Source organism: Salvia hispanica, chromosome 3 (genome assembly GCF_029641045.1).
Source record: "Salvia hispanica isolate PSC_SH4W2 chromosome 3, Shi_PSC_v1, whole genome shotgun sequence".
In the NCBI taxonomy this organism is placed as follows: Eukaryota; Viridiplantae; Streptophyta; class Magnoliopsida; order Lamiales; family Lamiaceae; genus Salvia; species Salvia hispanica.
In genome coordinates this window covers 11226135-11252500 of record NC_142694.1, presented here as the reverse complement: position 1 = coordinate 11252500, position 26366 = coordinate 11226135, and the positions used below count along the sequence as shown (strand labels likewise).

At 38.2% G+C, this 26366-nt stretch overlaps 4 protein-coding genes, 1 long non-coding RNA gene and 1 pseudogene across 15 annotated transcripts; 2 read left to right on the top strand and 4 right to left on the bottom strand.

The window, feature by feature from the left end:
- Positions 1-286: 286 nt before the first annotated feature.
- Positions 287-1476, top strand: LOC125216174 (LIM domain-containing protein WLIM1-like). Its single transcript, XM_048117816.2, has 3 exons — positions 287-733; positions 815-930; positions 1032-1476. Exons 1-3 carry the CDS (start codon positions 493-495, stop codon positions 1287-1289), a joined length of 615 nt encoding a protein of 204 aa, XP_047973773.1. The 5' UTR covers positions 287-492; the 3' UTR covers positions 1290-1476.
- Positions 1477-2743: 1267 nt separating this feature from the next.
- On the bottom strand, positions 2744-8588 carry LOC125213753 (uncharacterized). 11 transcript variants are annotated; one of them, XM_048114474.2, is made up of 7 exons: positions 8393-8561; positions 8182-8285; positions 8022-8117; positions 7627-7755; positions 4798-5127; positions 4149-4202; positions 2744-3281 (listed from the first exon to the last, which is right to left on the bottom strand). In XM_048114474.2, exons 3-6 carry the CDS (start codon positions 8067-8069, stop codon positions 4191-4193), a joined length of 519 nt encoding a protein of 172 aa, XP_047970431.1. In that variant the 5' UTR covers positions 8070-8117; positions 8182-8285; positions 8393-8561; the 3' UTR covers positions 2744-3281; positions 4149-4190. The 11 variants fall into 11 exon arrangements, 10 of the variants coding, with proteins under 10 accessions (XP_047970431.1, XP_047970430.1, XP_047970428.1 ...); XM_048114473.2 differs by having other exon boundaries at positions 2744-3272; XM_048114471.2 differs by having other exon boundaries at positions 4149-4205; positions 8393-8558.
- On the top strand, positions 2994-3985 carry LOC148930151 (LIM domain-containing protein WLIM1-like). Its single transcript, XM_089068088.1, has 3 exons — positions 2994-3234; positions 3330-3370; positions 3449-3985. The coding sequence occupies exons 1-3, from the start codon at positions 2994-2996 to the stop codon at positions 3767-3769; spliced, it is 603 nt and encodes a 200-aa protein (XP_088924214.1). The 3' UTR covers positions 3770-3985.
- A 2960-nt stretch (positions 8589-11548) lies between the features above and the next one.
- NUDX19 (nudix hydrolase homolog 19) lies at positions 11549-15023 on the bottom strand. The gene is made up of 6 exons (XM_048118461.2): positions 14416-15023; positions 13884-14024; positions 13691-13795; positions 13485-13584; positions 12840-12932; positions 11549-12375 (listed from the first exon to the last, which is right to left on the bottom strand). Exons 1-6 carry the CDS (start codon positions 14986-14988, stop codon positions 12089-12091), a joined length of 1299 nt encoding a protein of 432 aa, XP_047974418.1. The 5' UTR covers positions 14989-15023; the 3' UTR covers positions 11549-12088.
- A 698-nt stretch (positions 15024-15721) lies between these two features.
- Positions 15722-17698, bottom strand: LOC125216700 (peptide-N4-(N-acetyl-beta-glucosaminyl)asparagine amidase A pseudogene; annotated as a pseudogene).
- A 2178-nt stretch (positions 17699-19876) lies between these two features.
- On the bottom strand, positions 19877-20905 carry LOC125210891 (uncharacterized). The gene is made up of 3 exons (XR_016137372.1): positions 20728-20905; positions 20458-20635; positions 19877-20170 (listed from the first exon to the last, which is right to left on the bottom strand). It is a non-coding gene; the product is annotated as an uncharacterized LOC125210891 (long non-coding RNA).
- Positions 20906-26366: the final 5461 nt, after the last annotated feature.

Below are 26366 nucleotides of genomic sequence, written 5' to 3'. Positions count from 1 at the left end.
TCTACTTTTGTAATTTGTACCTTTACCAAACCAATTTTCCGACAAATCAAACATATAAATATGTGCATATATTATCACCAAATATAACTATAATACGGATTAAAATAAGACATTTCATCAAACATATATAAACCTCTAATATAAAACGAATACAGCTTCAATATCGGAATGAAGGAATGTCACATTTCACCCGAATTTCACTGCAACCCACACAAATATTAGTGTTTCAATCTTCACCTCCATCACTATATAAACCAACCTTCATAAAAATGAAATTTTCATCAATAAAGCAAGCGATCTCACACCCACAGAGCAAGGAAAGTAAAAAAAGAAGAAAAAAGGGCACCGGAAGCAAGAAGGGAGAGGTAGAGAGAAATAAAGAAGAAAGAGAACAGCAACAAGTTGTTCAGACAGCCACCTCGTTCTTGATCGAACGAAGTGCGTTTGTTTCCTTTCTTCCAAATTTCTCAAACAAAACTACCTTAAACGAAAATGGTATCCGTTCAGTTCGCCGGCACCACCCAGAAATGCACAGCATGCGATAAAACTGCATATCTGGTTGATCGCCTCACTGCTGACAACCGCATCTTCCACAAGGCTTGCTTCCGCTGCCACCACTGCAAAGGCACCCTCAAGCTCGGAAACTACAACTCCTTTGATGGGGTGCTCTACTGCAAGCACCACTATGATCAGCTCTTCAAGAGGACTGGTAGCCTCGAGAAGAGCTTCGAAGGTATGATATTGTCCAAAAAGGCCTAATACTAATGAAACATTTATATACTGATTTTGCAACTTTGCTTATTATTTCTTGCAGGAGTATCAAAGATCGTTAAGACAGAAAAGACTCTCGAAAGCAGGGTCTCGGGCTTGTTCGGAGGAACCAGGGAGAGATGCACTGGTTGTGCTAAGACAGTTTATCCCATTGAAAAGGTACAAATTAATGAATGAAGCATTCTCATTTTTTGATAGAATCATAAACAATACTGGTAACAATAATATGTTTATTTATGAAAAAATAAAAATGGAAATAGGTGACTGTGAATCAAGCAGCATACCACAAGAGCTGCTTCAAGTGCAGCTACGGAGGGTGCACGATAAGCCTGTCGAACTACATTGCGCACGAGGGTGTGCTGTTCTGCAAGCACCACCACATGCAGCTCATCATGGCCAAGGGAAACCTCAGCCAGCTCGAGACCGAAGCCATCAAGGAATCAGCCGGGGTGGCTCCAACTTTTGTTGCTGAAATCATTGATTTTGAAGCCGAAGCCAAAGAACCTTCACCTCAATAGTGTCTCTATCTGTCTCTAGATATCGATCTCTCCGTGTCTCCCAAAAATTTTCCTGTTTTTTTCTTAATTTTTTAGGTTTTTTCTTTTTCCGGGTGTGAATTTTGATGTTATTGCTAGATCATATGAGCAGGATTTTGATGTAAATTGTATTTTCATCAATATAATTGGACAGAACTTCGATCTTTAATATCCTTTGTCTAGTATATCTATATCTATTGTGACATTGTATCGTAACAGAGCTGTCTAAGGCGTGTCACTAAGTAACTGTACGATTCAAAGATACCTAGAGCGTTATAGATAAATGACTCAAAACGAACCATAGCCATAGTAAAAAGCCATATCTTATAGCTAGGGGCGAATGCAAAACATTATTTTTGCACGAGTTATATATTTTGTAATTTCGAGTTTGAAATTTTGAGAATAATTTTTCACATGTTTTTTAAATGATACGGAGTATAAGCTTTTGCACAATGATTAAAATATAAAATACTATAAAACATTCGACGATATTATTACTACTAAAGTTTTTTAGCTGAATCATTGTGTCACTAATATGTTTATGTATAAATGTTATAGAGATAAAACAGATTATTGAAAAGACGATATCACACTATTGTACAATGAGAGACAAGAATGTCACTTTTTACCTACATGTTTTGTGATGCACAGTCACACAGAGACATTGTCTCAAAATTAAACAAACCTATTGTATTGTTCCAGTCTATATTAAATGGAAAATCATGACACTTCAAAATCTCTATAGTGACACGATCAAATGTTTTAGTGGAAGAAGGCAAGTTATCCATCAATTTCCAAACTTGATTTAGTTTCAGAAGCTTTTGAATCTAAAAAGGGATCAATCAGTAAGGATCAGTGTAAGTATGCGGACAGAATATTCTAGTAAGACATCCATTAATGTCATTAGTGTGGCATTACACATCTAATAGGACATTAATAAGTGCTTCATACATTTTGATGTAATACCCAAAATTTAACAACAAATAACTTAAATGGATAATTAGTTACATGTTAGTATAAAATATAAATACACACATATAAATAGGTATGGGAGAATTAGGCTACAAATGATTTTTAAAATATAAATTGCGAGCTTTGAATTCTCTATTGCACTTTGAATTTGTTGTGAAAATGTATAAATTAAAAGTTAAAGATTCCTCAAATTTAAATAATATATTCATTTAAAAAAACGAGTCAATCATATATCTTCATGATCTATTATCCAAAATGACTTCTAATTTTTATTTTATACAATTGAATTTTATTTTAGCCAGTCCCCCCTGTGGTACTATGTTACATGGTTTATAATGTGTATTCACTAGTACTAATTTGTGAATGATACAATTGTAAAGTCTAAATTCGAAAAATAATTTGATACAAGAAAAATGTAAAGGTCCAAATTCGTATACACACGACAAATACGGAAAAGCATCAAATAAAGCATCTGATTTTCATGCATCACATAACACCCTAATTTCACTACAACCCACACAAATTCTTCCCATTTCATCACCTATATAAACCTAACTCCAAATGAATGCTTTTTCATCAATAAAGAAAGCGATCTCACACAAAAAAAAAGGGAGAGAGGAAGAATAAGGAGGTGGGAAGGCAAGGAAAGAGAACGAACTCCGGAAAAGCAAGCTTAGCGTTGTTGTTCTCTTTCCTCCCCAAAACAACACAAAAATGGCCACCACCACCGCCAACGTCGGACCTCAGAAATGCACTGCTTGCGAGAAGACGGTCTACCTCGTCGACCGCCTAGCCGCCAACAACCGCGTTTATCACAAGGCCTGCTTCCGTTGCCATCACTGCAAAGGCACCCTCAAGCTCGGAAACTTCAACTCTTTCGAGGGTGTCCTCTATTGCATGCCACATTTCGACCAGCTCTTCAAGAGGACTGGTAGCCTCAACAAGAGCTTCGAAGGTATATTTATTGCTCCCTCTGTCCCAATCTGATCGATCCTGCAACTTCTACAAATAATCAATTATATATCATAACTTTGACATTTTCGCATGTAGGAATTCCAAAGTTTGCAAAGCCAGAAAAGGCTGAAAATGAGGTAAAATTCCATTACTAAACTCTCTATACTTATTCCTTATGCAGTAGCTGATTAAGTTGTTTACATAAACTAAAACAGAACGCAGCCAAGGTTTCCGGCCTCTTCGCCGGAACCAGAGACAAGTGTGTGGGCTGTGAAAAGACAGTTTACCCCATTGAGAAGGTTTCTGTGAATGGAGCAGCATACCACAAGAGCTGCTTCAAATGCAGCTATGGAGGGTGCACGATTAGCCCGTCGAACTACATTGCGCACGAGGGGGTGCTCTTCTGCAAGCACCACCACATGCAGCTCATCAAGACTAAGGGAAACCTTAGCCAGCTAGAGAGCGAGGCACCCGCCAAAGAGGCGGTGCCTGCACCAGCCTCTCCATCGCCTGCTGTTGAGGATGCAGCTGAGTAAGCTACTTCAGTCGTTTCCACCTCATCGTAGTCTCTATCGACATCTGTTTTTGTCCTATTTTTTTTCATCTTTTTTGTGTTCAGATTATTTTGTGTTGGGTGTGAATTTTGAGGTGATTGCTAGACGCCTTAAGGAAGGATTTGCACATATAATGTTCCTTCTTCTGGTATATTATTTTGAAATTTTTCATCAATATAATTTTTCCTTATTCTGATAGATTCTAGCACAATATAGTAATCATAAGATGGAAACTGCAATCAATCAAAAAGAAGGTGCCCAACTTTTATTTTCGAAATGTAGTTTCAGAAATAATGGTACAAACAAAAAAACACTAAACACAGTTTTTACTGCTCTGTTTATATTTGAGTCCAAGGCGCACCTTCACTTCTCAGACCTATACCGGTGTAGGAGCGCTCTTGCTTCAACCAGACGTCTTCTGTGTATAAACATCAACAACGAGTCAATACAGGGGGAAAATACAAGCAAAAACTGTAATTATCGGTTCCCAGTATGAACGAGAACATACTCCATCGTACATGAGAATCATTTCCCGATTTAGCAATTTATTAGCAACAGATCTAGTTGTTAGAAGTGCTAATAGGAGATGACTCCAAAGTAAGGCTCCGTAGCAAAATATTCGGATTTGGAATTGAATTACAATTCGAATTCCACAATTTGAATTTCATATTAAAAGTAGACAGGGCACCTTCACATATTACACACAACCACACACTGTACGCACACATACACACACACACTGCACGCACACAAACACACACTAAACGCGCACGCACATGCACATACATACACACACTGTGCACACACATGCACTACACACATGCTTTGAATTATAATACAATTCCTTTCTTTACCGAACAAAAGGATTCCAATTCCAATTCAATTCTTATTCCGTGTACCGAACGGACATTAAATGGAAATGTTATTGGCATTTGTAAGCATTACGCATAAAAATTGAGTTTCATTTATAGCAAGTGAAATTGAGTTTTAAATGGCAATAGGCATCTGACCTTCCTACTACGCTTTCTAGCCTCAGCCTTCATTTTCTCGAATGCTTCTGTGGCTGCCTGAGCTTCAGCTTCGGCAGCCTCAGCCTCCCGCATAGCTTCTTCAGCTGCAAGCATTGCTACTTCTGCCTCTGCAACTGCTTGAGCTGAATAGGATACAGCTTCTTCTGGAGTCATATTCCTCATAGTCTCTAACACACACTCAGTCTCCAAATTGAAGGCATCGTCCCTGGGAGAGTCATGGTTAACTCTTGGATAAACCCTATTTCTCCGTCCCAGTGCGCGGACAACACATCTCCTCTTTGTAATGGGTATATTAAACCTGCGATTCATCTGCAGGACAGAAATGACATCCAAATATAAGTCATGTAACTGACATTCTCAGTTTCAAGCAAATGCACTACGTTGCACGAGGAAGAACAGCACTATTTAAGATCACACAGCTAAGCCACCTTGATAAGTTCACAAATTACAGCCAAATTTCAATTTTGTAATGATGACACCAAGTTAGACACAAGGAGTTCAATCGGTGCCTCTCTAATATCTATAATCCACTGGTTTTCCAGGAATAGCCAAACCAATTCAAAGTTCATAACTTTCTATTAACCTGACAAACACACACCATCACAAGCAAGAACAAACTCTTCCTAAAATGGAGTTCTAGATATGCAATTTATTCCATCACTGAACTCCTAATCACCAACAGCGATATTTTTGCATATGAACTTCCATATCAAGATTTCCATTATGCACTTGGCAAAAGCAACTTGGCAAAAGCAACTTGACAAAATCTAATAAACGTATTCTATGCCAAGAGGCAAGAGCTAATTAGGGTAAGAGTTTATTATACGAAGACTATTTAGTGGATAATGCTGTGACCAATAATTACATGTGAAACCACCCAAAACATAGTAATGCCACATCAATACCCTTACCATGGGTCCATCAATCTATATATCTATCTACCTTGATGAGGCAGCTGTATTATTTCTCAAATCAGTAAACACTAGCACAGGATGCACATTGACAGTCAACTTGTATCAGAGTAGTGGCTTCAATGACAGTGTCCATGAACATACATAAAGAAATATTAGTAAACCAATCATCCTAAAAATGAAGTTATTAATGATCAATATAAATCCCCCTTCCCCTAGAAAAATGATCTGATAGAATTCCTTCCATTAGTCGGAAGTTATAATTGGATCAAATGTAACATCCCACATCACAACATGTAAACGTGTCTGTCTGTTTATGCGCGCAAAAGAGTTCCAAGATATCAGTAATCCACAAATGGCGACCAATGCTAGAGTCGTGTTTGGGAAATCTCAGACTACAATTAAAGATATCTTAAATCTAGCCCCTTGAATCTGTAATTAAGCTGTTGAAAGCCCTAATATTAAGAATCACCTCCCGCAAGGCAGATATGGTACACATGTTGCAGAAATGGTTATAGTTAAGCACAATTAAATTAGATAACAAGGAAGAAGAAGGAAATAAAATTGAAACGGCTGCTATCAAAGAACGATTACCGGACCTTGAGACGGCAGCGGACAGTGAGAAACTGAGAACTCGAAACAAGGGTTCTGGCTTCATGAATTCCTATTTATGTTATAGGATAGGGATGCTAATGGGCTTGATTCCCGGGGCCATTCTCATCAGACTCAGATGGCCCAATTGATTATGAAGTATTTGTTCCTTGGACTACTTTCAGCTACTTAAATAGTTAAAAAAAATGGGCCAGCTAGATCTTAAAGTTGTCCCAATGTAGGTTGATGAAATAAATGAATAATTAAAGATAAGCATCTATTCCTTTTGTGTCCCCTCCCCTTAGATATTTTTAATCTCCATGAACATCATTTTAGAGAAACTAAAGTTCACAGAAAGGTTACATTTTTCTGTTCCCAACAGCTTGCGCATCTATATGACACTCAATCCAGTACAACCAGATTCTAACAACATGATCTTCATGGAGATTAAAAATATCTAAGGGGAGGGGACACAAAAGGAAGATTAAGTAAGATACTCAATATATTTCCACAACCTAGAAAAAGAATGCGCAAGGTAAGTTAAAAATTTAGAAACTCGTTGATTATTAAAAGTTTTGTTCACATGCCAGTTAATGTTAATTGGAAGACATACTGCAATCAACTTTATATTTGGTAAACGATAACCAGCGGATTACAATACTTCGACTGCCTGATTTCAGGAGAACTTAGTAGTAGTAGTCCTTTATGTTAACTTAAAATGTCAAGAAACTCATACCCTTTTACTTTAAAAAGAATGGGAAGTAAGAGACACTCCCTCAATGAGAGAACTCGAGGTCCAATTCAGTGATCTTGCAAATCAATGTAACCTTGAGAAACACAAGTTAAACACTGTGATGCTCAGGAAAGGAGGTGTTCAGTAGCAGCCAGAAGAACAAGACAGGCATACTGACGCCTTCAAGAAATTTTAAGATATTGGAAGACAGCAGATTTTACTAGTTTCTGATTATTTTCTAAATTGAGGTCCTGCAATTAAAGTAAAAAAAAAAAAGTCAATGATTTCCTAGGAGACTCACAAAAGGACATAATACACAGAATCTGCATAGTTGTCTAAGATCATCTCATCTAAGGGCTTAGTTTGGCAAAGAGGAGTATCATTTAATATATGATTACTTCAACATGTCCCTCACATGCTGGCACAATGACATCTTAGAGCCTCAAACATGCAAGACTTGATAAATAAGCTGAAGTGTGAACATGAGGCTCTGAGACATATCATTTAGCACGCGTAATCGAGTATCCATGTCAAATTATCAGTTCATCTCAAACTTAAGTCACAATGTCTTACCAAGTTGAGAATGAAGAGAACTGTGTTAATATAACCAACTGATAACGAGTACAAGCAGTGAGCAACCAATAAACCAGAACCGGTGTTCCCGAGGCATCCTTGTCTAGATGTTAAAGAAGAAGCATACACCTAAAGCAACGAAACAAAAGTATGTTGGGTGATAGAAATCAGGTTGCAGGTTTAGCCGTGATTAATATTGCCAGAAATCCTAAGCAGACATTAGAGATGAGGAGGCCTAAACTTATAAGACGGCTGGATACATAATTGAAGCACGTGTAACATAGCTGAGCTGCGAGCTTGTTTCCGCAATGGTTCAATTCAATAAACGTTATAGAATAAAACAAAATTCCAAAGAGATCATTATTCCCAAGCAGAACACTCTAAAAAGGGCTCACCTTGAGATAGATATGATTGCGGCATAATTGGGTGAAGGAAGCAACCATAGGGCCTCACATCTGAAATCGACTATTTCCTCCGCTCACATATCTTCCCTGAACAGTTAGGAAAGAGGATTAAACAGGTGGAAACCGCAATTTGAGTGATATGGTATTGTACCTTGAGATGAATCAATAAAATATAAAGGGAAGGGAGGATCGGAGCGCCGCCATCATTGTGCACGCCATAAATATTTCCGTTATACCGAATCAGTTCTGCTACAGCTGGAACAGAGCTCCAATATGTGCAACAAACAACGGTTTAAGTAAGATAACAGAAGAAGACCGAATACTGAATTACAGAGTAGTTTGATCAATAAAGCATTTAATACACGAATTGTTTGCCGAGTGGAATCAAAACAGCAGGCTTTGTTGGAAGGAAGCATACGTGTTCTACCTTCCATAGACACCGAATCTAAGATCGCTCATTATTATATTACTAGGGTGTGAGTGGTGGATATTAGGGTTTCAAATGTTTTAAAGTTTGGAGAAACGATAAAGTACTACTGAGATAAAGAAAAAGATATACTCCTACTAAAAATTTTTGTCATAAAAAATGGTACTCTACTGCAGCTTAAAAAATAAGTAGGAGAGTAAGAGCATCCTCATCCGTGTTCTTAGCTAAAAGCATGGAAGTAGGCCCGGACCCATTTTTACTGTTTGTCCTTAGCTAAGAGCACAACACCCACATCCGTGCTCTTAGCTAAGGACAAGCTCAAGGATCCCACATTCTATTATTCAATTTAAATAAAAACATTTCCATAATATTAAAATGCATTAAAATATCCGAAATACTATTACAAATTACAAAATAATTAAAAATTACATAATTAAAATCCTAAAAATTAAAAATTATACAAATAAAATCCTAAAAATTAAAAATTACACTACTCGTTGCCGAATTTCGCCCAAATGTGATTGATTAGATCTTTTTATAGCTCAGTGTGGGCTCTTGTATCGCGCATTGTGTGTCTTCTTTCCATCCTCTCGTTCACCGTTGTATGCACACCTCGACGTGGGGGAGACCTCGCGGTTGAGCTTCCGGCTTCATCCTCATCGTAAAAGTTACCCGCCATCGGTCCTTCGTCAGCTATAATCATGTTGTGCAAGATAATGCACGTGTACATGATGTCGGCGATATTCTTAACGTACCAAAGCCGAGAAGGGGACTTCACAATGTTGAATCGGCCTTGAAGGACACCAAAAGCTCTTTCGACGTCTTTCCGAGCAGACTCTTGACGCTGCGCAAAAAGAATCCGTCTCGGCTCTTGTGGATTGCTGAACGACTTCAAGAAAGTCGACCACCTTGGGTAGATACCATCGGCGAGATAGTAACCCATGTGGTATGCATTTTCGTTGACGGTGAAGTCGATCGCCGGTGCTACACCATTCAAAACATCATCGAAGAGTGGTGAAGAATATAGCACGTTCAAGTCGTTGTTGGATCCGGCAACACCGAAATATGCATGCCAAATCCATAGGCGGTAGTCGGCGACTGCTTCAACGATAAGCGTTGGGCCGCTACCTTTGTGGCCGCTTAAGTGTTGCCCCCTCCAAGCAGTCGGACAATTCTTCCACTTCCAATGCATGCAGTCAATGCTGCCTAGCATACCGGGAAAACCGTGGACTGTTTCGTGAAGACGAAACAACCGTTGACAATCGTCGGTGGTGGGTGCCCGAAGGAATTCCTCGCCGAAAGCAGAACGAACGCCGTCGCAAAAACTCTTGAGGCATAGGATTCCAGTTGACTCACCGACATGCAAATACTCGTCGAAGAGGTCAACCGTTTGCCCAGTAGCAAGTTGTCGGATGGCACAAGTACACTTTTGCAATGCCGTGAGACTTTGCCGACCAGTTGCGTCTGCACCTTCTTGAAAGTATTCAACGCGGGTGGACAATGTGTTGACAATACGCATAAACAACCGTTTTGACATGCGAAAACGGCGCCGAAAGTAATCTTCTGGATACCGCGGCTGGTCGGAAAAATAGTCGGCAACGAGCCTTTCATGGGCTCCCTCTCGATCACGAGGGATGTAGCGACGTTTTGCTCTAGTTGGTTGAGGAGGAGGGGCGGGGGTATTGGCGGCGACATAGGCTTCATAGGCGGCATGATATTGTTCATAATATTCTTGTTCTTCGCGCTCCGCTTCCGCAATGAGATTGGTGAAATCCATTTTTGAATTTTTTAGAGAGAGTTTGGGTGAGAGAGGAAGATGTAGATGATTTAGTATGAAAAAGTATGAATGAGAGATAATTTGATGTGAAAAGTGGATGATGAATGTGTGTATTTATAGATGATTTTGGGATTAAAATCCAAAAAAAACGTCTATAAACGGCTCTATTTTTTTGGGAATCCAAAATTTTTTTTTTTTTATTTTTTGGTATTATTTTGAATTAATTATGAATTTTTTTTTTAAAAAAATTAAAAATCGAATTTGGGCTGCTCAGCGGCACGGACGTGCTCTTAGCTAAGAGCAGCGCCGTGCCGCTGGCACGGACGGACGAGCTCTGTCCAGCGGCACGGACGGACAAGGCGACGGACGAGCACCGCTGCGGATGCTCTAAAGGCCAAGGCCAAATGTGGTCTCAAATATAGGATCTTTTTACGAATTTGGTTCTAAATATTATCTTTTTGATTGTTGAGTCCCTAATAAATGAACTCGGACCGGAATCAGTCCAAAATTGACGGAATCGTCTAAAACAGACGGTCAACGGCATCTATGCGGCGACAATGGCGTTTGAACAAGATCTTACATGCTTCGTAAGCTACGTATATCCCTTTAAACCTGTCAGTTCCATCCGTAAGACTTTGGGTCGATAAGACAATGGTGCTACCAGGATTACTCCTTAGAATTTCTGCCCTATAATCTTGCAATCTCTTGTATTGTCTCATCTTAAATGCCGTTCACCGTTTGTTTTAGACGATTCTGTCGATTTTGGACGGATTCCGTTCCGAGTTCATTTGTGAGGGAATCAACAATCAAAAAGATAATGTTCAAGACCAAATTCGTAAAATGATCATATGTTTTGGATCACATTTGGCCTTTACTCATAATGCGACACAGCTATCTTATTTTGGGTCGGATGGAATAATTTGTTCATGTATTATTAAGAATTTTTATTTTTATTTTATGATGTTGCCTAGAACCAGATTGGTGCATGTTCAAGTTCAATGATAAACTGATTATTGATAATGTCCCAACTGAGCGTAGGCTGTGTGTTAGTCAACCAAATTTGCTCATATGGTAAAAACTGGCCACCCATCGAAAACGGACCGAAGAAACAAAGAACAGCTCTGACAGCCAATTCCCCATAAGCATGAGAGGCCGACCTTGTTCCAAGCAACGATGCAGCTGGTATGAGGTCGAGTAGAAGTTGCGCGGTTAGGATTTAGACAAAAGGCGGCCAAGTGCAAGGCGAATGAAAAGACGCCATCAACAAGCAATATGATATGACAACATAGGAGATGAAGGAAATAGCGGCAAAAATAAGAAAAAACGAACAAAAACACTTGAAGGAATTTGCATTACAAAGCCTAATTCAACAACACATCTCACACGAGGAAATGCACCGCTGACTTTAGCAGTCTCTATGAGAAAAGAACACGAAGGCCCATTGAATTGCTATATGGAGTAGTTTAAATACAAAAAAAAATAAAAATACAAAACAAAAGATTTTACATACCATCAGCTATGTTCACTGTACTTGCATCTGTCATCTAATTTCCATTGAAAACCCAAGCAACTGGTGTAAGTGTAGTGTAACTATGAATGAACCAAGTTACAAAATTCAATAACAACAAAGAGGATGCTTGATTCTGGCGCTTTACCGTATAATAGACTTTCGAGAGACAGTTCATGAAGCGGGAACCTCAGTGGAAGTTGAAGTGCAAAACATTGTTGTTGATTGTCCCAACAGAGCTGATTGTCCAACGTATTTCATAGCCTTATATCTAAGAAACTAGGAATGAGGAAATAACCATATAAGGGAGCATCAGTCCCCTCTATACCTGGTTTTAATTCCAGACTTTACAGATTCGATAGTGAACCAGAAGCTTGTTTATGTGCCTCGATACCATTAACTGGAACTCGATTTACCCAAGACGAGATGAGATGATGAGCAATAGCAAAGGGCCCGGGTATAAACATCGTAGCAAGTTCCCCACTTTCGACGTTGAAATCTGCAGATAAGTTCTGCCCCTTTTCCACCCCTTTGCACATTTGTTCTACTTTAGCTGCTGCTGTCATCTGTGCCTTCTTGTATTCAGCAAATGTGAGAGCTTTCGTCACATCTTCTCGACTATGCCATTTAGCATCTGCACAGTGAAAGCAGGATCATTAACCATCTCTTTGAATTGCTTAGTCCTTTTAGTGTTTAACTGACATGGAGTGATGCGTGTAGAAAGCAAGATCATTAACCATCTCTTTTAATTGCTTAGTCCTTTTAGGGGGTGTTCGGTTTGCAAGATTGTATCCCGGGATTAAATTAGTAGTGTGTTTGGTTCATAAGATTAAGTCCCCTAACTCAATCCTAGATGGATAATCATGGGATAATTAGTCGTAGCTAATAACCCCCTATGACTAAAATAATCTCACAACTCAATCCTAGATTATCTTGGTATTATTTTAATCTAGGAAACCGAACACCACCTTAGTGTAAACTGATATGGAGTGATGATTGAGACACCATAGCACTACATTATCCTTTTCCCACTTCACAAAACAAAACAAAATGCAACCAACTACAAGATGGAGAGTAACTGTTATGATAATACAGTACCTTCTAACTCTTCCTTATCCACATTGATCTCACGTGTTCTAGCATAGGCAAAGAAACCCACCATTAGTTGGCATGGCATGCTGCCCGGTCCAACTGAGGAAACATAACAAATGAAATATGTTAGCCAAGGTGTAGAAAAATTTGAATATAGCAAACAGGTGCTGAAAAACATTATCATCGGTAGTTGAAGGGCTTCAACCAAGAGAACACGATGTCCACCATCATAAGGAAATATTGTCTGTCGACCACTTCTTATTATTTCATTCTCATAAAAGGGTCAGCAAAATGAGTTCTCGCGGCCTATTCTCATAGTGTACAAGCAAAAAATCTATGCATAGTAGCACTACAATGGTGGGAAGATACTATACAAACTGCAAACCTAAGCATCTTCATGCAGGGGGGGCATTAGCAACTAGCAAGAGCTAAAGAGAACCTAGTAACAGACTACAGTTTCCTCTTCATACTATCTAGCAAGAAATAATCTGTTTCCAACTTAAATCATCACCAAACATTTTTTGAGCTTATTGTCTTCACTGTTTCCTTTACTAACTATGGAAATTTCAGTTTTGAGTAGTCAAACAAGAGTTGTCTTTTTTACTTTTGGGGAATAGTAATGGGTCAGCGAAGTGCGATAAGAGACTTTACCAGGCCATGGCTGAGAACTGTGATAGACAACTTCACCAACTTCAATGCCAGTCTCCTCCCAGGTTTCTCTCTTTACCGCCTCTTCTAAGCTTTCTCCTGGCTGATTATGAAAAGATTAATAGGCAATGAAGAATCAAGATTTTTCAGCAAGAAGGGGTGAACATGAGGAGATCTAGGAGGATGTTACAGGATATTGGAGGACATACCTCTATAAAGCCAGCAAGGCAACTCCACATGCGAGGGACAAACCTCGATTGCCTACTTAACAATACACTATCATTGTCTTTATCAATCACTAACATTATAACCACCTGTTGGCATAAGATCAGAGGAGATCAATGATTTGCTGCAAAAAACATGCCAAGTTTCACCTAAGAAACAAAAGAGCACATCACATACTGGATCGACACGAGGATAAATCCTCTTTTTGCATGATTCGTTCGAGCACTGTTTCCGTCTCCCAGCCTCAGCAGAAACTGTTTGACTTCCACAGTATCCACAAAATCGCACTGTGTTGTGCCATTCAAGCAAAGCTCGGGCCTGAAGAACAAAACGTAAACCAGAAAATACCATATGTTAGCATCAAGTAGACATGCTGCCACTACCTAATTGTTAATCAAAACACCTTCAAGGGATAAACCATGCTAACTCAAGTGAGAATGAGATAACTACATACGTACAGATAAAAAGATAAAATCATACAGGAAAAAGTGTTAAATAAAAGCAAGTGAAAATGATACATTTCAGAAACAGCTCAAAACTAACAAACAATCTCATATTCTCATATCCTCGATTACAGTCTTCTAACAATTCAACACACACAGACACGCAATACAACAGCAATGATACCGGCAATTTCCAAAGCGAACTAGTTTTATCAACGAATTGAACTATAACAGAAGCTTCGGAGGCAGGGGAAGAAAAAACTCACATGCCCTGCTATAGCAAGGTAACCCATGGCCGTGGAATCAGCCCAATCAGTTGCCACCATAAGAGTCCTCAACTCCACAAAGCAAAAATGCCTCGCTCCCAGCTCATTAACCAGCTCACTCACCTCCGACACATCCACCGCCCAATACACCACATCATCATCATCCCCAATCTCATTCCTACACCCCAAGTAAACAAACGCGTCGTCTTCAAGCCGAGCCGCTTCCGAATTCTCCAAATACGCCTTGCACTCGCCCAGGCTGAGCCAGCCGAGATGCCAATTCAGCCCCTCCGTCGTCCATCCGGCCAGCGGCCTGCCCTTCCTGAACGGCAGGATTCTGAAATCGGGCGAGTCCGGGCCGGTTTGACCCGAAATCAGGAGGGTTTTGAGGGTTTGGATCGCGGATTGGGGGGAAACGGAGTCCGATGGTTTGGGGGTTTTGGATCGTATGGGGTTTCCGGCGAAGGCGTGGGGAGTGGAGGCCATTGTGCGGAGGAGCGTGCGGGAATTGGGATTGAGGAGCGTTTTAGAGAAGAGGGCTGTGAGTGAGGATGGTGATGGAATTAAGAGCATAGTTTTGATTTTTTTATGTTTGTTTTGTTGCTGAAGTCGTAGCAGTTGGTTGGTGTGAAAAGGAAGGCGGCGAAGCAGCACGTGCCGTTTAAGCTTGTGAAGTGAAACGCTGACACGTGTATCACTATTAATGCGCCACGTAATGTGTTCGTCATCATCCTGCGTCAACTTTTGTAGACTGATCAAATTAAATTTTGGGGAAATTATTATTTAAATCACCAAGTTTGATTATAATTTGGTTAATCGGGAGGTTTGAAATCCGCTAATTAGAAGTTTCAGTTTTTTTCGAATTTGTGTAGCTATGATGGTAAGAAACTAGTATTATATTTTGGAATGTAAGAAGTTGAAGATAAACAAACTCCAAACAAGAATGAAATATGATGGTTTTTCCCATTGGTGTTGATAACTACACACAATTGTGAGTTTGTATCCACGAAAATAAAACACGAAGGGGATTATGTTTAATCACTGGAAATATTCAACAAACCTTAGTGTTAAAAAACAAAACCTGAGACGAGATTGTCGATCAACTAGTAACATTTTTTAGTCGAAATAGGGCAACAATATAGTTGTATAATCCTTAGAACTATTTGAACTTTGTTGCCAAACGTCTACAATTTTAGTACTCTCTCTCCATTTCTTTTAAAAATAGAAACTTTCAAACTTTTATTTTATTCTTTCAATCTCTCTAATCTTATTAAAATCCGTGGGCAATATTTAATGTTGAGTAATATTTATGGACTATGGTTATGGGCTTCCACTTTATTTAATATACATATAAGTCGGACTCTTAACTGAGGTTCGAGTCACTCATTATTTACATTTAAAAGCCCCAACACATAAATCACAAGAACCGCAAGCAATCAGATTCAAAGAAGCCCTTTCTTCACACCACCACATATAGATCCAAGAAAGCTCCTCCTGGCGAGATAATCCGAGCAACGATGATACACACAGTCACGGCTAACTTCATCATGAAGAATAGTGTAGTTGGAGCTACTCACATTCCTAAAATAGCACCATTCATCACTCGTATACCCATACTCCTGCTGAGTACTCCCCAATCCCCTCACCACCAAGTTCCCCTTCACCAACATCGACCCCTCCGCCCCCTGCACGTTCCTCACCCTCCTCGTCTCCCCGCCCCTCTGCACGATCTCCTCCAACCCCAGCGTCACGTTCGACACCGACTCATAGCTCCCGTCCCCGTTGTCGGCATTGTCGGAGGCGTACCAGATGCTGAACCTCCTCTCCACCTTCGTGGAAGGCGGAGGGGGGTCACGGTGGTGATCAATGTCGACGCTGGTGTCGACATTGGTCACCTGGTCGAGCGTCTGTGCGTTCCCGTCGTTCGACATTGTCATTGAGTTGGTGTACCGGAGCTCTCGGTGGGAGGTCGTGGCGACGTCGCCGTGGGACGAGGTCACGACGCCGGTGGAGAGGATTGTGCGGGTGGCGTTTGTGGCGAACACGCCGTCGAGGCCGGTGGAGTTGGAGAAGGTGGAGAGGGAGAGGAGGGAGTCGCTGTGGTGCAGGAGCTTCCCGTGTGTTCTAGCGCTTTTCTTATCGATCCATAGATGGAGATTCGCATCGATGAACCAAACATTTAAGGCGTTTGTGACGGTGAATTCGAGATTGTGAGCCTTGTTATCCAGTAATTTCCCTAGAAAAGGGGTGATTTCGATGTCGTAGGTGGGGAGATCGAAGGAGCCGATTCCGGTGATCGGACGCCAGAGAAGGGGATTCACTCCGCCGGTGTAGATCACGGTGAATGGCCAGACGGCGCCGACGACAGAGCCGTCTAATTTCACGATGACCTCGCGGAACGGTCCGTTGCCGGGGATGCCGGTGAGGTTATTGGCGGAGATGAACTCATTTGGGGGATTTCCATACCAGAATTCATCGTTTTCGTGGAAGGATACATAAATCTCCAACACAGCTCTGTATGTATTCAAAGGAATTTTGAATTTCTTCGATTCCGCATGAGTCGAATTCTCGATTTCAAACCACAATCCATCGTTGAGAGGCAAATTCCTCGAAATCGGCAGGATTAAATCAGCGATGAAGTCGGATCCGGGACCGGATCCGGATCCGGATCCGGTTGAATCGGCGGGGTAGAAATGGATAGTGATGTTGACGTGGTAGACGCCGGTGTAGGTTGAATCGACGATGTTCCCCAAATAAACAGCTAGGGTTTGGTTGGTGGTGAGGAGAGAGTAGTACCTTGTGATGTCCTTCTTCACTGTCCAGACAATTCCGGTGGATTTTGGCTCAGCGGTGCAGCTGCGGAGGACTTCGGCGCCGCCGATCCAGACGCCGAAGATTCGGTCGAATTGCCTGCCCTTGCACGTGGCGGTCCACTCGAGGACGATTTTGGAGAAGTTTTTGAAGGAGCAGTGCGACGGCGGAGTGTAATCGGCGAGGACCGGAGGGCGGCCGTAGGTGGCGGCGAAGTCGTGCTGGAGGAGGAGGTGGGAGCAGGGTTTGGAGGCGGGGAGGGGGATTGGTTTGGTGACTTCGAAATAGGTGGTGGGAGGGGCGGCGGAAGAGGTGAGCTCGAGGTCGGGCTGTGAGGTGAATAGAGTTGTTGTGCGGTGGAGGTTGGCGGCGGCGGAGAGTGGCGGTGGGTGGAGTGTGAGGAGGAGGAGGAGGAGGAGAGAGATAACTGTGGAAGCCATTGATGGAGGGAAAATGTAACGACCGTATGGAGATAGCAGTATTATTGTTGTTATTGTTTCTCTAAAAAAATCAAATTTTAAAAAAATGTACAAATTGAAGTGAGAATCAATGGGTTTAACTTTTGTTAAACATGGGGATTATCCAACAATATTATGCCAGCGTTTTGAAAAGATGTTTCAAATCACGAATCAATTGAAAGAAAACATTTTGTACTCTATTGTCGTGTTATTATACATCGTCATTGTTATGTAATGATGTATCTTAATTATGTAATGATTAATCAAATCCCAACTTAATGATCAAAGGAAGAAGGCGATACTAAATGAAACTTCAATCCTTGTCAAGTCACCACCAAACATTTATCTTCAACTTAGTTTGTGAGTCATTTAATTTTCAAGGAAACACCCACATTTAGGTAGGCATCAAGTATCCTTCATTCTTCTTCTGCCATTACCATATATATGTCCATATCCATCACACACTGTGACATGAAATGAATTCTTTTCTTTCTTTTGAGCGAATATAGAATTTAGGCTTCCCACATGTAAGTTTTAATTTTCAGATTACTAAATCTTGAACTTTAAAAAAAAACCGCATTTTGGATGCCTAAATCCTATATTCGATTGAAAGAAGAAAAAATCCGACATAAAAGTGAACATAAGGGTGAAATGGAACAAGTCCACTACATTAATCTACTAATACTTCACAATAAATAGTACTCATGATTACTTCCTTGTTCCTTGTGCAGCATGAGATTTTATAGTTTTATTTTATATGTTAAGTGCAGAGAATAATGTCAGAGAGAAATAATAAAATAGAGATAAAAAGTTTCTATTTATAATAATAGATCACCTTGAGTTAGACAAATTAAAAAGAAAATTGGATAATCTGCGGTGGGATTAAGGGAAATAATAATCCAGATATCCTATAACCACTGTTGGGCCTCTTGCTAAGCTGTTTTTAATATATTGTGCTTAGGAAACATTGGGCCTGAAGATATAGAGAATCATGGACCACTCTTGCCAAGAAATGAGCTTCAAAATTACCAACGTATCCAATCTTCATTCTTTACGGAATACTAAAATTTGAAGCTTCAACAAGATATCATGGGCACATACCTTATAGGAGTATACTTCTCTTTAATATCAGAAGCTATCAGAAGCTGATATGGCTATTTCTAGGATAATGAATCAAACATGGTCGAAGGGACATAGGAGGAGAATGAATAGGACGAACTGGTGGCGTGGTTGGTCTTCAAATAAAATTGTTGACGGAACATCGTTAGTCTCCTTAAACTCCACTTCCATGAGTAAACTACTTTAGCATTTGATTAAATAGAATGACCTACACCTACCCATAAATGTGAGAGTTCAATATACTGTTACGAAACGAGCACATTACTAGGATTCGAAACAAAAAAAATCAAGAACGTGAAGAACAAAATTCAAGTTATTAATTGAACAATTCAAAAATATAATATACACAAATGAGAATAAAAATAACTAGCCAACTAATTCCACTCAACTCCTTCGAGTAAACATTAGAAGTTGGCCAACATTTCCATACTACATGATAAAGAAATATCTTCCATTCAAAGTTGTCACTCTCCACTAATGCACTACAGCTCAGTTTGCAACTTTGTATTTTTGTAATACTCCACTAATCATATAGTTGCAATTATTTGTTTAACCTGAGAGAGAAATGCAACGATAGCGTGGCTGGAGCACATTCCAAGATTCCTATTGGATAATTCCTCTTACCTAAAAAATAATACTGTTCCATAAAGGATGTCACATTTTTCTTTTTAATTTATCCTACAAAAGATGTTACATTTCCATATTTTGAAAAAAGTTCTCCCTCACATGAATATAAAAAAAATATTCTCTCTCCATTTAACTCACAAAATAAAATCTCCTAAAATCTCGTTTCCACAAGTATGACATCTTTTGTGGGACAGAGAGAGTACTTCCGATGATTTGTTTGTTAAAAAAAAGGAAATGCAGTCGCTCTTTAACAAAACCCATCTAAAACATCTTGCAATTTCACCAATAAAAAAATTTATACATGTCAGATTTTCTCAATTTGCGAAAGAGAGATTTTTCAACGTCCAATTAAATTAAATAAATCGTTGAATACATAAAAAAATATATTCAAAAGAATGAAAAGACGAAAGACAACGATGAAAACGATATTAAAACGACAACATATCAACGATAAACCATTTACGCCTAGAAGAAAACGACAATTCAACATGAATTGGAATTTACAACAGCATAAAAAAAGAATTCATTACTCACAAATCGAAGTTAAGTCCAGCAATTATTTAAATGGAGCAATAAACAAAAGATGCAGATAACGATTATGGTTTTGGTATAGAATCCAGAAAGCCAATATCTCAATTCTTTTCCCTTAATCAAGAAATCAAATCCCTTCTTCTCAGAGCTTCTTCATCCCTCATTAAAAGCAAGCATCAAGGAGACAACAGCAGCAGAGAGCAGCCAAACTGCAGAAAAAAAAACAATTTAAATTACATTTAAGGTCATGTAAAAATGCATTGGCAATTTATAAAAAGAAAAACGAAAAAACAATAGAGAACTCAATCCGAGCCAATTGAATTGGGATTTGCAGCGAATTAATAACGGAAGGTGAGTTAACGCGGTCGGTTGCCGCGTTGACTCATCGGCAACTCACAAATTTTTACAAACAAAAATTCAGATCCGCGGATCTAGAAACGGAACGCAGAATCAGATCATCACAGATAAAATTAGGCGATCGGAAGTATAAACTCACCATCCTTCCATGAATCCGGTACTGGATTGCTGTTGTTGCTGTTGCGGAGGCGGCGCGCCGTACTGCGGTGCATACTGCGGCGGATACCCCTGCGGAGGGTAGCCGCCCTGTGGGTAACCCTGCGGCGGGTATCCAGCCGGCGGATACGCATCCTTCGGGTATCCCTCCGGCGGGTATCCTACACACCATAATCCAAAAAAATTAACATGATTTGGTGAAGAATTTGAAAAAAGAGAGAGGAGAATATCTGAATTGGAAACCGCTACTTACCTTGAGGCGGAGGCACACCAACTGGGGGCTGATTCTGATTGTAGTAACTCATGATCTATAGAATTTCTCTCTTCACCGATAAAGTATGAAGTAATTGACTTTCGAATTTGCAGAGCGCAGAGAGAGAATTTCTGGAATACGAACGATATTGTGTTGATGGGGAGTTCTCCTTTATAAAGGTGAAACCGAAAGGAGAAAATATTTTATTTTTAATTTAGTGCTACTAGGGTAAGATCATGGTTGTCTATTTATTATAGATATACGCGTATTTAATGCTTTTTTTGCACAGAAATTAATATTTGTGATTTAATAACTCAATAAAAATAAACTTACTAAAAAAAAATCATTATTTGAGTAATTTTTTAGAGAGAGGAATCCGTGTGGAAAGCGCGTCGTGAATGAGCCTTCAACCCTAAGCAAAAAATCCGTTACAAATTAGCAAACGGATGTTGGCATGTTGCATTCCATGTGATGCTACTTTTTGTGCTTCTCTTTTTCTTTTTCCTTTAATTACACATAAAATACATAAATACATAATGGAACTTTAGCCACTACACTCTAGTTACTTCTAGTAAACATATCGAATCGAATACAAAAATATTACGAGCACGCATTGAATGTGATACAATGTTCAATCGACAAATTTATTAGTCCAAAGACTCCAAACACTACTATTCTAGTATTCTTACAAAATAATAATAGCAAATGAATATAGCAAATTATTTAGCCAATCTCGTATTATTAGTGTGTTGAACGTTGGGATGAGAAATGAGTTTTCTAGCTATCTGTCAGTGGCGGAGCCACCTTATAAGAGGGTGGGGCATTTGCCCCTCCTCAAATATGTTTAACTATACTATTCTATTGTTCAATTTTGCAAATTTTTTTAATTTTCCTTATATTTGCCCCTTCACAAATTCTTAAATTTTCCTCATGGTATAATTTTGCCCCCTTTCATTTATAATCCTAGCTCCGCCCCTGCTATCTGTAGTAAGCATACATCGGAAAACAAAAAAAAATGAGCTAAATACATGGTTTAATAGAGTTCAGATCCAGATCATAAGTTTAGTGGAATTCAAAATACTCCTTAATTTGGAACCTGAAATGAAATAACGATGAAGGGATAGGATTTTTCCTTAATGAAATGTAAAATTATAATTTTATAACGTAAATTTCATTATAAAATAAAATAAATCTCACAACGATATACTTTGGTGCCCTCTTCTTCAAATAGAAACGAACATGATGTTTACGCCGGATCCTAAGAGGGACATTAGGCCCTCTTGTCGGTTGTGGAGTGGGAAAGTTCGCGGCAGGAAGAAGTGATAATGACTTTTTATTTATATGATTCAACGGACAATAACACTTGTGGTAAGAATATATGAAGTCGACAAAAGGTTTAAAGCTTCTATCAATTTATTTAATTTTTTTGTTTCACAACGTTTTCAAATTTATTCAAATCTTTATCATAATTTGAATCAATTTAAAAATTATTTTCAAATAAAATTTTAGAAAACATAGTTTGTACTGTATTAAATTTTTTTCTACATTAATTAGTCATTCGATAACACACAATTATTCGAACATTGTGAATTTTAATTGAAGATATAAAAATAAAGCAAAATAGTCAAAACAGTAAACTTTGTAAATTGTAATAATGGATTGATCATAATTACTAAGTCGGTAATTTTATATGTCTTTATATAAAATAAACATAGGAGAACTCGTATACTTTTGCAAGTTTTAACGAACGAAAACAAAATAAAAAACAAGTTATTGTAGTTTGCCACCAAAATTTTGTGGACATGCCTAATTATTATTGGGATAATGCTAATTATATCAAAAAAATTGGTCAAAATCTTTCAATCCCATTAACTTTAAAAAAATATATTTAGTCATGAAGTCAATTACTTGTTGTATACAAATCGTTTTTTTACGCTCGAAATGATATAGATCATTAAAATACTGATGTGTGTGTTTTTCATATATTTTTTTTTATTCTAATTAAGTAACGTCATTTGTATATTGGTGGAATTATTTTGACAAATTTGAAATTTTGTGATTTAATATTCTCAAATTTTATAACACTAACCAATTTAATCAGATTTTATGATTTAAAATTTTAATTCCTTAATTATTTCATGAGAACATGGAGTAAAAATTCCATGATCCTTCCATATATACCAAGTTGGCATAGTGACATAGTGTACACCTCACCAATAATTCCTTAACAAATGGCAATAAATAAGTTTTTCATCCTACATCAATCACCAATTCAATCAAACTAATTGCACAAAATAGACATCCACTAATTTTTGAAAGTAGTATTATATTACTACTATTAAATATGAAAATTGTCATCATAGAATAGGCGTGCGATATACTTGTATATATATATATATATATATATATGTATATTGACCTCTTAACATTAAGAGTAATATTTTACACATAAAAAAATAATTATCATATTACTATACTTTTCATGTCAAGAAAAAAAAAATTATTTCTTGATAGTACTAGTTTGAGATTTTATTGGTAAGATCTTTTTGTATTTTATATATATGGGATGTACTAGTATAACAACTAATTTTAAAGTTACAACGTACATCCAATCACGTGCTGCCATGTGGCACGAAAAATGCAATATTGTATACAGAAAAATGCAATACGCATTTGTAGAAGCTATAAATGAATTTCGGCAGATTGCATTTTTGTTATATGCACATTGCATTTTTTATTGTTAAGTTTTGCATTTTAGATATTGACTGTTTAAATTGCATTTTATATATAGACGGATTGCATTTTTATATGTGAAAATGCAAAACTTAACAATAAAAAATGCAATTTATGTGAAAATGCAAAACTCAACACTATAAAATGCAATTTACATACAACAAAAATGCAATCTGCGAAAATGCATATACAACTAGATTGCATTTTTGTGTATAAAATATTGCATGTTTTGTGCCACATGGCAGCACCAGATTGGATGTACGTTGTGACTCTAAATAAGGGGACACCCTAGTGCTCCCCTATATATATATATATATATAGGATTGTGTTAAAATGATAACACCTCTTAAAGTAACACCATACCACCATTCCTAGCCAATCATTTGTACATTTGGACGAATAATAAGCTGCCATGTGGCAATCATAAAAATTACTCAAGGGTAAATTTTCACGGACTGCAATATCCAATACACTAGACTGCAATTCCAATACACTAGACTGCAACTTTTTCCGACTGCAATATCCAATACGCTAGACTGCAATCTATAGATTGCAGTCTAGCGTTTATACTATTGCAATCTAGCATATATAACATTGCAGTCTAGCGTGGTGTCACATTGTCATTTTAATTGTCTTAATGTCAACAACTATCACATTATGTCAACACGGGGGTTTAATTGTCTTTTCATTAAATTGTATTTGAAATCATTTTCTAAAATCCTCTCTAAAACTCTAGCTGCAAAGTCTTCAAATCTTCAACATTCAAATCTTCAAATCTTCAACATTCAATAAAATAACACTTATTAAAATGTCAACAACTAACAAATAACACTTACAATTCATATATCAATATCGAGAATATTGAATGTCAACAACTCGTATTAAAATGTCAACAACTAAAAAATAACACTTACAATTCACATATTAATATCGAGAATATCGAATGTCAACAACTCGTATTAAAATGTCAACAACTAACAAATAAACTTTACAATTCACATATCAATATCGAGAATATCGAATGTCAACAACTCGTATTAAAATGTCAACAACTAACAAATAATACTTATAATTCACATATCAATATCGAGAATATCGAATGTCAACAACTCCTATTAAAATGTCAACAACTAACAAATAACACTTATAATTTACATATCAATACCGAGAATATCGAATGTCAACAACTCGTATTAAATTGTCAACAACTAACAAATAACACTTACAATTCACTTATCAACTACGATGTCAACAACAAATATTATTCATGTCAACTATGATGTCAACAGCAAACATTATTCATGTCAACTACGATGTCAACAACAAACGTTATTTATGTCAACTATTATGTCAACAACAACATTTTACAAATAATTAATGTCAATAACAAATATTTTCATGTCTAACGTTCTATATTATTTATGTCAACAACAACGTATTACATATAACAGTTGACATTATATGTATGTAGTTGACATGAATTGTAACTAACTATTAGCAACTAATTTCCAACTGGAGAATTTCACCAAACACCTAGAGTGCATCATGATTAAGCTTGATTCTCCAATCCAGCTCACATCCCAATTTCCACAAATATAAACTCAAATCTCAATCTTAATTTCAATTTCAAACTCAATCGAAGAATTAGCCCCAGAATTAACTAGAATTGTCAAATATCCCAACCATGTCTTCGTCGCGAAGTTCTCTCTATCCTGAAATTTATCAAATAAATCCAAAATCCAACTCTCAATTCATCCCCAAAAATTCATCCTCATCCACCCAAACTTAGCAGCTCGATGAGGAGACGCAGCCTGAATAGCTGCTCTGAAATTGCAGGATCTCAACGCGCCGCCGCATACAAATTCCAACGCCGAAACCACCGCTGATTTCGCCTTCACCGCTGCCTTCTTCAGCTTCCGACTCCTCAGCAGCTTCTCGCCATCGGAATAGCCTAATTTGTAAGTATGCAGAAAAAATTCGCCTCTTTCTCTCCCGATCGAGGCGGTAGCTCCATGAAGTCATTAGATTCTGGCCGCTCCGCCGCGTCGAGAAGATTCTCCAGCCGCCGCTTCTCCAACCATGTCATAATATCTCACAGTATTGTCGCTCATAACCTTCAAATACTTGACTCATCCTTTAACCCCTCATCAATCTCCTGCAATCCTCAACAACAATTCTCAATTCTAAAATTAATTAAATAATCCTAAACACTACAGATTCTCATTTCTCAAATTTTATTCATCGCCAGAGATCCGATCAAATTTTAAACTACCAGCTGATTCTAGTTTCTTAAAATCATACACCATACTCATTCCGTCAACACCGGTATCTACCAATCCAAATAGATATTAAAGCATTGATTCGATAAACATAAGCTATTAATCACCGGAATTCAATGAAATTCGAGAATGTGAATTTTGAAATGAGGAGAGCTTGAATTTTGATCAATTGATACGATTTTTACCTTCAATTGCTCAGATCGGCGCAGGAAATTAACAGGCAATGATCGGAGAATGCACTCTGGAATGATCGGAGAATGCACTCTGTCCGATTTCACGCATGATTTGCTAGCACCACTTATCGGCCTCCGCCAGATCGCGGCACTCCGATGCCAGGTAAGGGCGGCGCTGCTTAGGCGGCTTCTTCTCCTCTTTCATGGTGATGAAACGATTTAGGATGGACTGCGCATTCTATTCGTTGCCATGGCGGAAAAATTGGGGAGGAATTAGGATTTTTGGTGGAAGTAGTTATGTGTGGGAGATTGGGAATTGCGGTTATATTGTTTAAATTACCATTCTGTCCTTTCATAATTAATTAATCTAAAACTATTTTCCAAGTGGCAAATTTTGGACCACCCATTTAATAAAAATAAGTGGCTGAAAATGAATCTCAATTGATCACAACCG

Excerpts from the sequence above, each read along its gene's own strand:
- LOC125216174 (XM_048117816.2), top strand. The coding sequence starts at position 493 with ATGGTATCCGTTCAGTTCGCCGGCACCACCCAGAAATGCACAGCATGC. Across the intron at positions 734-814 it reads CCTCGAGAAGAGCTTCGAAG|GAGTATCAAAGATCGTTAAG; the intron begins GTATGATATTGT and ends TATTTCTTGCAG. Across the intron at positions 931-1,031 it reads CAGTTTATCCCATTGAAAAG|GTGACTGTGAATCAAGCAGC; the intron begins GTACAAATTAAT and ends AAATGGAAATAG.
- LOC148930151 (XM_089068088.1), top strand. The coding sequence starts at position 2,994 with ATGGCCACCACCACCGCCAACGTCGGACCTCAGAAATGCACTGCTTGC. Across the intron at positions 3,235-3,329 it reads CCTCAACAAGAGCTTCGAAG|GAATTCCAAAGTTTGCAAAG; the intron begins GTATATTTATTG and ends TTTCGCATGTAG. Across the intron at positions 3,371-3,448 it reads CAGAAAAGGCTGAAAATGAG|AACGCAGCCAAGGTTTCCGG; the intron begins GTAAAATTCCAT and ends AAACTAAAACAG.
- LOC125213753 (XM_048114469.2), bottom strand. The coding sequence starts at position 8,069 with ATGGTTGCTTCCTTCACCCAATTATGCCGCAATCATATCTATCTCAAG. Across the intron at positions 7,756-8,021 it reads GCAATCATATCTATCTCAAG|GTGTATGCTTCTTCTTTAAC; the intron begins GTGAGCCCTTTT and ends TCGTTGCTTTAG. Across the intron at positions 5,128-7,626 it reads TTCTCTTCATTCTCAACTTG|ATGAATCGCAGGTTTAATAT; the intron begins GTAAGACATTGT and ends TCTGTCCTGCAG.
- NUDX19 (XM_048118461.2), bottom strand. The coding sequence starts at position 14,988 with ATGCTCTTAATTCCATCACCATCCTCACTCACAGCCCTCTTCTCTAAA. Across the intron at positions 13,796-13,883 it reads TTTATCCTCGTGTCGATCCA|GTGGTTATAATGTTAGTGAT; the intron begins GTATGTGATGTG and ends TTATGCCAACAG. Across the intron at positions 12,933-13,484 it reads CAGTTCTCAGCCATGGCCTG|TTGGACCGGGCAGCATGCCA; the intron begins GTAAAGTCTCTT and ends ATGTTTCCTCAG.